Source organism: Chiloscyllium plagiosum, unplaced genomic scaffold (assembly GCF_037043375.1).
Source record: "Chiloscyllium plagiosum isolate Xiang-an unplaced genomic scaffold, Cpla_swu_hap1 HiC_scaffold_5, whole genome shotgun sequence".
Taxonomy (NCBI): domain Eukaryota; kingdom Metazoa; phylum Chordata; class Chondrichthyes; order Orectolobiformes; family Hemiscylliidae; genus Chiloscyllium; species Chiloscyllium plagiosum.
In genome coordinates, this window is record NW_028270143.1 from 135,432,540 (window position 1) to 135,448,736 (window position 16,197).

Genomic DNA, 16,197 nt, shown 5'->3' on the forward strand with positions numbered 1-16,197 from the left:
CCCACTGTCCCCTGTCATCTGTCTGGTAAAACTTCACTGCTCTCCCTTGAGAGCAAGAGCATTCTTGGTGGATGTTCTTGTGTGGCCTCACCAAGGTCCCGTGTAATTGCAAGAACACATCCCCGCTCCTGTCCTTGAAACCTCTCACATGAAGACCAACATCCCATTTGCCTTCTTTACCACCTGCTGCACCTGCACGCTGACCTTCAGCGAGTGGTGCACAAGGTCACCCAGGTCCCACTGCACACTCCCCTCTCCCAGTGTACACCCATTCAGGTAGGAATCTGCCGCCTTGGTTTTACTTCCAAAGTGAATAACCTCACACTTATCCAAATTATACTGTCATTGATTTGCGCACTTACCCAACCTGTCCAGATCATGCTGAAGGATCTCAACATCCTCATCACAGTTCACCCTCCCACCCAACTTGGCATCATCTGCAAACACAAGCAGTAACTAATCTGTTCCCTTCAGGATGTGGGCTCTGGGAAATGCAGCTGTTAACGGGAGTAAGAAGGCCATAGGATCAGAACAAGCTGTTCAGCCCCATTGGGGTCTGCTCCACCTTTCCACAAGATTCTCACTGACCTGATCAGCCTCAAAAAACCCAAAAGAACTGCAGCAGAACTGGAAATCAGAAACAAAGACAGAAATACCTGGAGTAACGCAGCAAGGATGGGCAGCATCTGTGGAGAGTGAAACTGAGTTAACGTTTCAGGTCAGTTAAGAATTCCACAAATTCTCTCCCCTTTGAGAGAAGAAATCCCTCCTCTTCTCTCCTCATGCTGAAATTATAGCACCTGGCCCGAGACCCTCCCACAAGAGGAAACAATCTCGTGATGTCTCCCCTGGCTGTGCAGTGGTTTTCCAGCCTTTGACAAAATGAGTATTTACTCAGTGAGTAATGAAATAAGGAAGAGGGCAGTGTGTTTAATAACCCTTTGCTCGGCACACAGACAGCAGAACTGGTTTACAATCTCCAAACCCAGCGACTTAAAAACCAATCGTGTTTGAATTTCGGAACACCTGTGTGAGGCCTGTGAAAGGTGAGACATTTTCTGGCCACTTATTCCTTTTGGTGTCCACGAAAGAGTTGCAAGATTTTGCAAATAGCTTCAATAATGGGATAATTCAACAAATAATTGACTGCAAGGTTTGTGCCCAGGGGACAGGGTCTGAGACCAGGAGAGACAGGAACAGAAATTGGAAATGACTGTCCACAAAGAGTCAGTGAGGAGTTAATTGGTGAGGTACAGACATTTCAAATGAAGTATTTAAAATCAGGAAGGTTTCTGATAAAGAAGGAGAAATGTTCTACTGGCAGGAGGGTTGGTAATCAAAGGGGCACAGGTCGAAGGGATTATCTTCCAAACAAAGGTTAAACAGACGGGGAACGTGAGGCTCTGCAGCTTGGAAGAATGAGAGGTGATCTCACTGAATCCTGTCAAGGCCTAACAGGGTCAATGCTGAGAGAATGTTGCTCCTCTTGGGAGAGTGTCAGAGAAATTTGCCCAATAAGTTAGAGATCATGAAACACAGCTCAAAGTGAAATTGACATGATGTTTATTACAAGCGATATCGCAGAAGAGAAACCGGCAAAGGCTGACACAACTGTCTGTCTGAGCAGGTAGGTCAGTATCCCAGAGCTGAGGGGATGGGACCAGCATTAATAATACAGCTGATCAAGAAATGGGGAAAATACAATGTATCTGGAAATGGAGTAACCCGATTGTTAATGTCTCCTCTGAAGGGGTGAGGTGTTTCCATTGTCTTGTCCTGGGAGCAATGCCCTTGCTGAGGCCTCTGTCTGACCTGCTCTTTGTGTGGCTTTCATGATGTGGAGATGCCAGTGTTGGACTGGGATGAACAGTTAAAAATCTTACATCACCAGGTTAGAGTCCAGCAGGTTTAATTGGAAGCACTAGCTTTCGGAGCGACGCTCCTTCATCAGGTGGTAGTGACATGTGGTTCCAATTAAACCTGTTGCACTATAACCTGGTGTTGTGTGATTTTTACCTTTGTTGGCGTTGGTGCTGCTGGGTTGTGAAACTGCCCTCGGGGCCTCGGGACCGCTGTGGTGCTCTGCCATTGTTAGTGGGTGCTGGGAAGTGTATTCCCTTGTTCTGGGTGGCCTGGTTTGGCTTGTCAGCCTGCTGAGGCATTCTGGGTGTTTTTGGTGCAGTTTGGCCAATTTTGCTTTTGTGGGCCTATCGTGGGTTGGCAGAGTGGCAGATCTTTTCCCACAGAGTCTAGGGGGACAGTCTCAGAGTAAAGGGGCACCAATTTAATACTGAGATGGGGAGGAATTTCTTCCCAGTGGGCTGAGAATCTTTGGAACTCCTTACCACAGATTCTGGATCAGTCAGGGAATCAATGGATACAGGGAAAACTCTGGAAGGTGGATGTGATAAATGTCGGATCAGCCACGATCCTATTGAATGGTGGGGCAGGCTCAAGGGGATGAATGGCCTCCTCCTGTTCCTGTTTCTGATGGTCTGACCGGTTTATGGAACTGGAAAAGATCTGGAGTGGGAGTTGAGGAGTGTTTGTTTTAACACAGTGAGATGTGATCTGGAATATACTGCCTGAAAGGGCAATGGAAGCAGATTCAGTCAAAATGGAAATGGACTCAAACAGAAACAAACGCTGGGGTGGCAGAAAGAGCAAAGACAATGAGGAATCACTCTATCCCCAGACATAGATCCACAGAATTGTTACAGCACCTAAGGCAGCCATTCAGCCCATCTTGCTTGTACCAGCTTGTTAAATGAGTGTAATTCCCAACACCAACCTCCTGCCTTTTTCCTCATTACCTTGTACACACTATTTCCTTCCAAATATCCAGCCAATGTCCCTCCTGAATGCATCGTTTGAACCTGCCTGCCCACATTTCCAGGCCATAGATTCCATTCCCTGACGACTCGCTGAGTGAGAACGTCCCTCACGCCCCCCCCCCCCCCCGCTTCGTTCACACTTCACTTTTAATTAATGCCCCTCATGTTCTTCCTGGTACGAGCAGGGACTGTTTCTCCCTGTCTGCTCTGTCCAGCTCTGCTCCTGGCTTTGAAAACCTCTCTCCCAGCCGCCCTCTCTCTGGGGAGAATGTCCCAACACCTTCAATCCCCCCCCCCCCCCCCCCCCCCCCCCCATCCCTGAAGTTTCTCATTCCGGAAACCATTCCTGTAAATCACTTCCTGCACTCTCTCCAATGCATTCCCATCTTTCCTATAATGTGGGGCCCACACCCTGTACACAATACTCCAGCTGAGGACCAACAAGGGTCCTGGACAAGTTCAACATCACCCCCCTGCTATTGTGCTCTCTGCCCCGGTAATAAGGCCGAGGATACTGTCTGCTTTATTAACTGCTCTCTCCCCCGGTCCTGCCACCTTCAATGATCTGTGACATATACCACCCAGCTCCCTGTGCTCCTGCATCCCCGTGAGAATTATATCCCCTACTTTATATTGTCTTGCAATGTTTTTCTGATCAAAGTACACCCCCTCACACTCCTCTTTAGAAAGCATATGGTGTTTTGACTTTCATTAACAGGGGGATTGAGTTTAAGAGTCGTGAGATCTTGTTGCAGCTCTATAAAACTTTGGTTAGACCGCACTTGGAATACTGCGTCCAGTTCTGGTCGCCCTATTATAGGAAAGATGTGGATGTTTTGGAGAGGGTTCAGAGGAGGTTTACCAGGATGCTGCCTGGACTGGAGGACTTATCTTATGAAGAGAGGTTGACTGAGCTCAGACTTTTTTCGTTGGAGAAAAGGAGGAGGAGAGGGGACCTAATTGAGGTATACAAGATAATGAGAGGCATAGATAGAGTTGATAGCCAGAGACTTTTTCCAAGTGCAGAAATGGCTAACACGAGGGGTCATAGTTTTAAGCTGTTTGGCAGAAAGTATAGAGGGGATGTCAGAGGCAGGTTCTTTACACAGAGTTGTGAGAGCATGGAATGCATTGCCAGCAGCAGTTGTGGAAGCGAGGTCATTGGGGACATTTAAGAGACTGCTGGACATGCATATGGTCACAGAAATTTGAGGATGCATACATGAGGATCAGTTGTGTGCACAACATTGTGGGCTGAAGGGCCTGTTCTGTGCTGTACTGTTCTGTGTTCAGCATTAAACCCCAGCTGCCTCCTCTCTGCCCCCTTCATCAACGTATCAGTGTCCTTTTGCAGTCCCACACTGTCCACCTCACAATTTCCAATTCTTCCCAGGTTAGTGTCATCTGCAAAGTCAAAACCAGCCATGTTGTGTTTGATTTCCCACAGGATGAAGCTGGTTTACCTGCTGGCGTTTGCCTGTTTTTTTGGAATATTGCACCTTGCAGTGAACAGAGAGCAGGTGAGGATCTGACCTCAGTTACACAATATCAAATTAACATAAACAATACGGTTAAAATACAGTGCCAGGGTCCCAGGTTCGATTCCAGCTTTGGTGACTGACTTGTGGAGTTTGCACATTCTCCCCGTGTCTGCGTGGGTTTCCTCCGGGTGCTCCAGTTTCCTCCCACAGTCCAAAAATGTGCAGGTCAGGTGAATTGGCCATGCTAAATTGCCCATAGTGTTAGGTGCATTAGTCAGGGGTGAATGTAGGGGAATGGGTCTGGATGGGTTGCTCTTCGGCGGGTCGGTGTGGACTTGTTGGGCCGAAGGGCCTGTTTCCACACTGTAACTGATCTAAATCTTAAAAAAACAATCATATGGAACATCATAGTGGCTCAGTGGTTAACATTACTGCCTCACAGCACCAGGGACCTGGGTTCGATTCTCCCTGTGTCTGTACAGATTTCCTCCGGGTGCTCGGTTTCCTCCCACAGTCCAAAGATGTGCAGGTTAGCGTGGATTGGCCGTGGTAAATTGCCCGTAGTGTTAAGTAAGGGGTAAATGTAGGGGAATGGGTCTGGGTGGGAAGCAGGTCGGTGTGGGCTTGGTGGGCCGAAGGGCCTATTTCCACACTGTAGGGAATCTAAAAATATCTAAACTGACAATGTTGATTCTGGTCCCAGTCGTCATGTCCTCAGGAATCCTCAAAGTATTTCATTAGCAATGGAAATGTAAGTATTATTAAAAAGAGTCTCATAAAGTCAAAGCTTTTGATCTTGAATTTGTCAGAACACAGAGGCCAGAACTCAACTTAGGAAGGGAATATTACTTTATTTAGCATGAGAAGTGGATGTTGATTGGTTGGATCATTGTTATCCTGGAGATCCAGCAGGAGCTCAGCCTTGAACATATTTAACAACCCAACCTCAGCAGGAAAGAGTTGCACAGACTCAGTCCCTCAGAGGTAAGCCAAACCTCCCCCCCCCACCATCTCTCTCTTACATGGACAACCTGTTACTCTAGTCCTGGAGTCTCCCACACTGGGAAACAGCCTGCCCACCTGCCCACATTGACCTGACACGTCCCCTAAGAAGCTTGTATATTTCAGTAAGTCTTCTGTCATCCTTCTAAGCTCCACTCAGTATAGGCTCAGTCATGAATCAGAGAATTGTACAGGACAGAAGGATGGCCTTTCACCAACTGTGTCTGTCCCGGCTCTCAAAATATCTCCCCAGCTCGTCCCACTCTCCAGCCCTACCTCTGTAGCCCTTTAACTTCATCCCTTTCCAATATTTACCCAACTGTCTTTCAAACCCCCTCCATCACTGTCCCAGGCAGCACATTCCGAATCCTAACCACTCCCTGAGTAAAGAAATTTCTCCACATCTCATTCCTAGCTCTCCTGCTGACAGTCTTGAAACTGGGGCCCGTAGCTACTGTCATACCAATTAGTGGATAAATGTCAAATTATTCATCATTTTGAAAACCTCAATAAGGTCACCTCCTAATTTTAACACCAAAAAATGGCAGTTGTTGTAAATCAGAAGCAAAATCAGAAATTGCTGGAAAAGCTCAGCAGGTCTGGCAGCATCTGCAGAGAGAAATCAGAATGTTTCGGATCGAGTTTTGAGGAAGGGTCACTGGATCTAAAACATTAACTCTGTGGAGAGAAATCAGAGTTAATGTTTTAGATCCAGTGACCCTTGCTCAAAACTCGATCTGAAACATTCTGATTTCTCTCTAGAGATGCTGCCAGACCTGCTGATCTTTTCCAGCAATTTCTGATTTTGTCACCTCTTAATCTTCGCTGCTCCAAGGAGAATCTCTCTAAACTTTCCCAGTATCTATAATCCTTCACTCTTGGTATCACTCTAGTAAATCTCCTTTGAACGTTCTCTCGGGCTTTAACATACACTTAAACAAGTTGCCCAGACCGGAACGCAATACTTCAAATGTAGTCTGACCAATGATATTGTTGAGGTGTAACATCCCCACCTCACGTTTACACTCTAAGCCCCTAATTATAAACCCAAGAATCCTATAAGCCTTCTTGAAGATTGTTCCAACTTGCCAGGCCACCTTCAGAGAACCATGCCCCTGAACCCCGAGGTGTCTCTGCTCCTGTCCTCCCTCAAAGTTGTCCCATTGAGTCGGTATTGTCTCTCTATGTTCCTTCTCCCAAAATGCATCACCTCACATTTCCCTGCTTTGAAATGCATTTGCCTGGTGTCTGTCAACTCAACCCCTCCTCAAATGAAAATCCCTCCAGGTCCTTAATATTTACCAAACGGTGATTAATTGTGTTACAATGTCTGAAAGCAAAAAAAAAATCAATCAACGACTGGAATGTTCGATTTTGGCCGACTTTAACAACGTGATGTGGAGTTGCTGGTGTTGGACTGGGGTAGACAAGCTCAGCAGTCTCCCCCACACCAGGATCGAGTCCAACAGGTTCATTTGAAAACACAAGGTTTTGGAGGGTTGATCCTCTTGCCTGGTCACCTCACAGATTAAGGAGCAGTGCTCCAAAAGGTTCTGATTTTAAATAAAGCTGTTGGACTCTAACCTGGTGTTGTGTGACTGCTGAGCCTAACACGATGAGACAGAGGCTGTGCACGGTAAACTGGGAAAACCTGCTGATGTGTAAAATACCTGAAGAACATTGGGGAATGTTTAAAGAAATATTGAACACCGTATAAAGCCAGTTTATATTCCTGAGTGGGAAAAGGTCCACTTTCACAGGAGAGAACAATGAAAGAGATAAGGGGCTGTGTAAAAGTAAAAGTGTAAAAATACAAACTCCAGCATCGATCCTGCTGAGTGGGAAAGATAGAGACCAGCACAGAGCTGCTATTAAAAGGGCTTACAGAAGGAAACTTACCAGGGACTTCAAAAATCACTTTTTAAAATTTACATTTGCAAAAAGGATGGTCAGGAGTAGGATTGACCCATTCGAGACTGCAAGTGGGGAGATCATCACTGACTGGGAATTCTGACGGTCCAATCCTGCCCTTACATCTTGGTGCCTGGATGGAACTCTGGAGTACAGAAGGTTATGGAGAAAAGGTCACTGTGTATATTCAAGAAAGATCAGGTTTTAGGTTTGAAAGGCATCGAGGAGCATGAGGAGAGAGTGTGAACGTGGCATTGGGATAAGGGAATGATCATGTTGAATGACAGAACAGGTTTGAAAGGCTGAATGGCCTACTCATGCTGAGTTGTATGTTTCAATGTTTAATGTGAAGTCTTGACACTTTTCCGTCAGGAGAATGTGGCTCTGAAAGGGCAAGCATCTCAATCCTCAACAGCGTCCGGGGGAGAAGCTGAGCTGGCGATTGATGGTAACACAGCATCTGAGTGGACTGGCCACTCCTGCACCCATACCTCACTGATGGCCAACCCCTGGTGGAGAGTCAATTTACAACAACCTTACCACATCGCCACGGTGAAGATTACAAACAGAGCTGACCTGTGCTGCTATGGCCGCCTGTCAGGGGCAGAAATCCGCATCGGAAACTCACTGGAGAACGAAGGGAATTCCAACCCACTGTAACTATCCAACATGACACCTCTGTGTGGGATTGTGGGGAATGTTGGTTCAACAAGTTCCATTGGGGCTCATCGGCCTGTGAGGTTGAGCAAGCCTGAGGCCTCAGAGCACTGAGTGGGCAGAGAGACAGAGAGAAGGGGATGAGTGAGATGGAGGGAGTGAGGGAGGAGGATGAGTGAGATGGAGCGAGGGAGGGGGATGAGGGAGAAGGAAGCGGAGGGAGAGGAATGAGTGGGTAAGGTTGAGGGAGAGATCAAGGTGAAGCAGATGATGTGGGAAAGACTGTATAATGTCTGACTGGGAGGAAGGGTAGCCAAGGCTGGAATGATGGTGTTCTGAGCTCAGTGCGGTGGGGACAGAGCAATATTTTGGAGAGAGCTTCAAGGGCAGTGTGGCTCAGAAGGGGGCAAAAAGAAACATTGGATTTACACATTTTCACCAAAAATGTCCAGAATGTCTGAGTTTCAGAAACCACACTGACTGACAATCACAGGAGGAGAGGCATCTCATGTGTCATCAAAGCATGAGGAGGCCATTCTGCCCTTTGAACCTGCTCTGCTATTCCATATGGTCACGGCTGATCCTCCAACTCAGACCGCTGTTCCCACTCTCTCCCCAGACACTTCCATCCTTTTAGCCTGACGACCTGCATGTAACTCCTCCTCAAACACATTCAAAGGTTGGGCGTCAGCATTCCCCGTGACAGAGAATTCCACACACTCCCCATTCTCTGGGTGAGAACATTTCTCATCATCTGAGTCTGAAATGACACAACTTGAATCCACGGAACGTAACCCCTGCCCCTGGAGGCCCGAGTCATTAGGGAATCTTTCAGCTGCTCCTGGTCCCTAGGCCTGTTGGAACTTTACTGGTTTCTACGAGATTTGCTCATTTTCTAACGACATGTGAATATATTCCTCCTTCGGATAACTTCGGATATCCTGCCGTCCCAGGAATCGGCCTGGAGACCCTCCGCTGCCCTCCCTCCATCACGGACATCCTTCCTCAGATACGGAGACAAGGCCGACACACGATCCTCCAGGTGTGGTCTCCCTAAGGCCCTGTATAACTGCAGCAAGATATCCCTGCTCCTGAAACCCAATCCACGCACCGTCACCGCCTGCTGTACACACACACTCACCGTCACCGCCTGCTGTACACACACACTCACCGTCACCACCTGCTGTACACACACACACTCACCGTTACCACCTGCTGTACACACACACTCACCATCACCACCTGCTGTACACACACACACTCACCGTCACCACCTGCTGTACACACACACTCACCGTCACCACCTGCTGTACACACACACACTCACCGTCACCACCTGCCGTACCTACACACACTCACCGTCACCACCCGCTGTACACACACACACTCACCGTCACCACCTGCCGTACACACACACTCACCGTCACCACCTGCCGTACACACACACTCACCGTCACCACCTGCTGTACACACACACTCACCGTCACCACCTGCTGTACACACACACACTCACCGTCATCACCTGCTGTACACACACACACTCACCGTCACCACCTGCTGTAACACACACTCACCGTCACCACCTGCTGTACACACGCACTCACCGTCACCACCTGCTGTACACACACACACTCACCGTCACCACCTGCTGTAACACACACTCACCATCACCACCTGCTGTACACACACACACTCACCGTCATCACCTGCTGTACACACACACACTCACCGTCACCACCTGCTGTAACACACACTCACCGTCACCACCTGCTGTACACACGCACTCACCGTCACCACCTGCTGTACACACACACTCACCGTCACCACCTGCTGTACACACACACACTCACCGTCACCACCTGCTGTACACACACACTCACCGTCACCACCTGCTGTACACACACACACACACCGTCACGACCTGCTGTACACACACACACTCACCGTCACCACCTTCTGTACACACACACACTCACTGTCACCACCTGCTGTACACACACACTCACCGTCACCACCTTCTGTACACACACACACTCACCGTCACCACCTGCTGTACACACACACTCACCATCACCACCTGATGTACACACACACTCACCGTCACCACCTGCCGTACCTACACACACTCACCGTCACCACCTGCTGTACACACACACACTCACCGTCACCACCTGCTGTACCCACACACTCACCGTCACCACCTGCTGTACACCCACACACTCACCGTCACCACCTGCTGTACCCACACACTCACCGTCACCACCTGCTATACCCACACACTCACCGTCACCACCTGCTGTACCCACACACTCACCGTCACCACCTGCTATACCCACACACTCACCGTCACCACCTGCTGTACCCACACACACTCACCGTCACCACCTGCTGTACACACACACACACCGTCACCACCTGCTGTACACACACACACTCACCGTCACCACCTGCTGTACACACACACACACCGTCACCACCTGCTGTACACACACACACTCACCGTCACCACCTGCTGTACCCACACACTCACCGTCACCACCTGCTGTACACACACACTCACCGTCACCACCTGCCGTACACACACACTCACCGTCACCACCTGCTGTACACACACGCACTCACCGTCACCACCTGCTGTACACACACACACACCGTCACCACCTGCTGTACACACACACACTCACCGTCACCACCTGCTGTACCCACACACTCACCGTCACCACCTGCCGTACACACACACTCACCGTCACCACCTGCCGTACACACACACTCACCGTCACCACCTGCCGTACACACACACTCACCGTCACCACCTGCTGTACACACACACTCACTGTCACCACCTGCTGTACACACACACTCACCGTCACCACCTGCTGTACACACACACTCACCGTCACCACCTGCCGTACCCACACACACTCACCGTCACCACCTGCTGTACACACACACACTCACCGTCACCACCTGCAGTACCTACACACACTCACCGTCACCACCTGCTGTACACACACACTCACTGTCACCACCTGCTGTACACACACACTCACCGTCACCACCTGCCGTACACACACACACTCACCGTCACCACCTTCTGTACACACGCACACTCACTGTCACCACCTGCTGTACACACACACTCACCGTCACCACCTGCTGTACACACACACTCACCGTCACCACCTTCTGTACACACACACACTCACTGTCACCACCTGCTGTACACACACACTCACCGTCACCACCTGCTGTACACACACACTCACCGTCACCACCTGCTGTACACACACACTCACCGTCACCACCTGCCGTACCTACACACACTCACCGTCACCACCTGCCGTACCTACACACACTCACCGTCACCGCCTGCTGTACACACACACACTCACCGTCACCACCTGCTGTACACACACACTCACCGTCACCACCTGCTGTACCCAAACACACTCACCGTCACCACCTGCTGTACCCACACACACTCACCGTCACCGCCTGCTGTACACACACACACTCACCGTCACCACCTGCTGTACCCACACACTCACCGTCACCACCTGCTATACCCACACACTCACCGTCACCACCTGCTGTACCCACGCACACTCACCGTCACCACCTGCTGTACACACACACACACCGTCACCACCTGCTGTACACACACACACTCACCGTCACCACCTGCTGTACCCACACACTCACCGTCACCACCTGCTGTACACACACACTCACCGTCACCACCTGCCGTACACACACACTCACCGTCACCACCTGCCGTACACACACACACTCACCGTCACCACCTTCTGTACACACACACACTCACTGTCACCACCTGCTGTACACACACACTCACCGTCACCACCTGCTGTACACACACACTCACCGTCACCACCTGCCGTACCTACACACACTCACCGTCACCACCTGCTGTACACACACACACTCACCGTCACCACCTGCTGTACCCACACACACTCACCGTCACCACCTGCTGTACCCACACACACTCACCGTCACCACCTGCTGTACACACACACACTCACCATCACCACCTGCTGTACCCACACACTCACCGTCACCACCTGCTGTACCCACACACTCACCGTCACCATCTGCTGTACACCCACACACTCACCGTCACCACCTGCCGTACCTACACACACTCACCGTCACCACCTGCCGTACCTACACACACTCACCGTCACCACCTGTTGTACACACACACTCACCGTCACCACCTGCTGTACCCACACACACTCACCGTCACCACCTGCTGTACACACACACACTCACCATCACCACCTGCTGTACCCACACACTCACCGTCACCACCTGCTGTACCCACACACTCACCGTCACCATCTGCTGTACACCCACACACTCACCGTCACCACCTGCTGTACACACACACACTCACCGTCACCACCTGCTGTATACACACACTCACCGTCACCACCTGCTGTACACACACACTCACCGTCACCACCTGCTGTACCCACACACACTCACCGTCACCACCTGCTGTACACACACACACTCACCATCACCACCTGCTGTACCCACACACTCACCGTCACCACCTGCTGTACCCACACACTCACCGTCACCATCTGCTGTACACCCACACACTCACCGTCACCACCTGCTGTACACACACACACTCACCGTCACCACCTGCTGTATACACACACTCACCGTCACCACCTGCTGTACCCACACACTCACCGTCACCATCTGCTGTACACCCACACACTCACCGTCACCACCTGCTGTACACACACACACTCACCGTCACCACCTGCTGTATACACACACTCACCGTCACCACCTGCTGTACACACACTCACCGTCACCATCTTCTGTACACACACACACTCATCGTCACCACCTGCTGTACCCACACACTCACCGTCACCATCTTCTGTACACACACACACTCACCGTCACCACCTGCTGTACCCACACACTCACCGTCACCATCTTCTGTACACACACACACTCACCGTCACCATCTTCTGTACACACACACACTCACCATCACCACCTGCTGTACACACACACTCACTGTCACCACCTGCTGTACACACACACTCACCGTCACCACCTGCTGTACACACACACACTCACCATCACCACCTGCTGTACCCAAACACTCACCGTCACCACCTGCTGTATACACACACACTCACCGTCACCACCTGCTGTACACACACACTCACCGTCACCACCTGCTGTACACATACTCACCGTCACCATCTGCTGTACACACACACACTCACCGTCACCACCTGCTGTACCCAAACACTCACCGTCACCACCTGCTGTATACACACACTCACCGTCACCACCTGCTGTACACATACTCACCGTCACCATCTGCTGTACACACACACACTCACCGTCACCACCTGCTGTACCCACACACTCACCGTCACCACCTGCTATACCCACACACTCACCGTCACCACCTGCTGTACCCACACACACTCACCGTCACCACCTGCTGTACACACACACTCACCGTCACCACCTGCTGTACACCCACACACTCACCGTCACCACCTGCTGTACACACACACTCACCGTCACCGCCTGCTGTACACACACACACTCACCGTCACCACCTGCTGTACACACACACACTCACCGTCACCACCTGCTGTACACCCACACACTCACCGTCACCACCTGCTGTACACACACACACTCACCGTCACCACCTGCTGTACACACACACACTCACCGTCACCGCCTGCTGTACACACACACACTCACCGTCACCACCTGCTGTACACACACACACTCACCGTCACCGCCTGCTGTACACACACACACTCACCGTCACCACCTGCTGTACACACACACACTCACCGTCACCGCCTGCTGTACACACACACACTCACCGTCACCGCCTGCTGTACACACACACACTCACCGTCACCGCCTGCTGTACACACACACACTCACCGTCACCACCTGCTGTACACACACACTCACCGTCACCACCTGCTGTACACACACACTCACCGTCACCACCTGCTATACCCACACACTCACCGTCACCACCTGCTGTACCCACACACACTCACCGTCACCACCTGCTATACCCACACACTCACCGTCACCACCTGCTGTACCCACACACACTCACCGTCACCACCTGCTGTACACACACACTCACCGTCACCACCTGCTGTACACACACACTCACCGTCACCACCTGCTATACCCACACACTCACCGTCACCACCTGCTGTACACACACACTCACCGTCACCACCTGCTGTACCCACACACACTCACCGTCACCACCTGCTGTACACACACACACTCACCGTCACCACCTGCTGTACACACACACACTCACCATCACCACCTGCTGTACACACACACTCACTGTCACCACCTGCTGTACACACACACTCACCGTCACCACCTGCCGTACCTACACACACTCACCGTCACCACCTGCTGTACCCACACACACTCACCGTCACCACCTGCTGTACACACACACACTCACCGTCATCACCTGCTGTACACACACACACTCACCGTCACCGCCTGCTGTACACACACACACTCACCGTCACCACCTGCTGTACACACACACACTCACCATCACCACCTGCTGTACACACACACTCACTGTCACCACCTGCTGTACACACACACACTCACCGTCACCACCTGCTGTACACACACACACTCACCGTCACCGCCTGCTGTACACACACACACTCACCGTCACCACCTGCTGTACACACACACACTCACCATCACCACCTGCTGTACACACACACTCACCGTCACCACCTGCCGTACCCACACACACTCACCGTCACCACCTGCTGTACCCACACACACTCACCGTCACCACCTGCTGTACACACACACACTCACCGTCACCACCTGCTGTACCCACACACTCACCGTCACCACCTGCTGTACCCAAACACTCACCGTCACCACCTGCTGTACACACACACACTCACCGTCACCACCTGCTGTACACATACTCACCGTCACCATCTGCTGTACACACACACACTCACCGTCACCACCTGCTATACCCACACACTCACCGTCACCACCTGCTATACCCACACACTCACCGTGACCGCCTGCCGTGTTTGGTACACATGGCTTCATCGGGGGTGGGGGGGAAGGGCAGGAACATAGTTCCTGGAAAGTGGTGTCACAGGGAGACAGGGTGAAGGAGGTGTTTGGTACACATGGCTTCATCGGTCAGAGCAGAGTCCACGGGTCGGGATGTCATGTTATAGCAATACCAGACATCGGTGAGACCACATTTGGAATTCGACATCCAATTCTGGTTGCGCTGCTATAGGAAGGACATTATTCTGGTGGGAAGTAACGATGCACATAGATATTATCAATACTGGAAGGTTTGACATAAGGAGAGGCTGAATAGACTGGGACTTTTCACCGTGGAATGTCAGAGGCTGAGGGGTGACCTTATCGAGATTTATACAATCATGAGGGGCATGGATTGGGTAAATAGGCAAAGTCTTTTCCCTGGGGTTGGGGAGTCCAGAGCAAGAGGGCAGATGTTTAAGGAGAGAGGGGAAAGATTTTAAAGCTGAGCTTGGGGGTAACCTTTCCACACAGAGGGTGGTGTTTGTTTGCAATAAACTGCCAGAGGAAATGGAAGAGGTGCATTTGGACAGGTTCCCAGGTCGGAAAGGTTTAAAGGGTTATAGGTCAAACATGGACAAATGGAACTGCTTTAATCCCTGGGTTGCTGCTTGTGCCTGTGCTCGTGAGGGCAAGACTGGGAAGATATGACAGACAAATGTGTGGCTGAAGAGCTGGTGCAGGGGGCTGGGTTCTAGATGTGTGGTTCTCTTCTAGGGAAGGTGTGACCTGTATAAATGGGATGGGTTACACCTGAACTCAGGGGGAACCAATATCCTTGTGGGCAAGTTTGTTCGAGCTGTTGGGAAAGCTTTAAACTGGGTTGGCAGGGAGGGTGGGAAGCAGAGCGTCAGGTCAGGAGATGCAGCAGTTAGTGTAAAGGTCGATGCAGCGAGCAGAGTGACTGTGAGGAAGGGGAGGTAGAAATGGCCAGAGGATGGGAGTCCAGGCAGAAAGGAAGCAATGCAGAGACCAGAGCAAACATTCGAAAGAGAAAAGTGAAATTGGCGACAGGATCATACGTAAAAGACATGGAGATTGCTGGATTCTAAAGGGACAATAGGTAGACTTTATCTGAACGCCTGTAGTATTCAAAACAAAGTCAATAAACTTGTGCAATCAGTACAAAGGGGCGTGAGTTGGTTGCCATG

At 50.9% G+C, this 16,197-nt stretch overlaps 1 protein-coding gene across 1 annotated transcript in view; it reads left to right on the forward strand.

Annotated features, from left to right (window-relative positions):
• The first annotated feature begins 919 nt into the window (after positions 1–919).
• Positions 920–16,197, forward strand: part of LOC148150042 (fucolectin-5-like) — a 112,408-nt gene continuing 97,130 nt past the window's right edge. The window contains exons 1-3 of the mRNA XM_087987749.1: positions 920–1,046; positions 4,282–4,354; positions 7,601–7,884. Of these exons, the coding sequence (XP_087843875.1) occupies positions 4,283–4,354; positions 7,601–7,884 (356 nt within the window). The 5' untranslated portion in view covers positions 920–1,046; position 4,282. The remainder of the gene's footprint in view (positions 1,047–4,281; positions 4,355–7,600; positions 7,885–16,197) is intronic.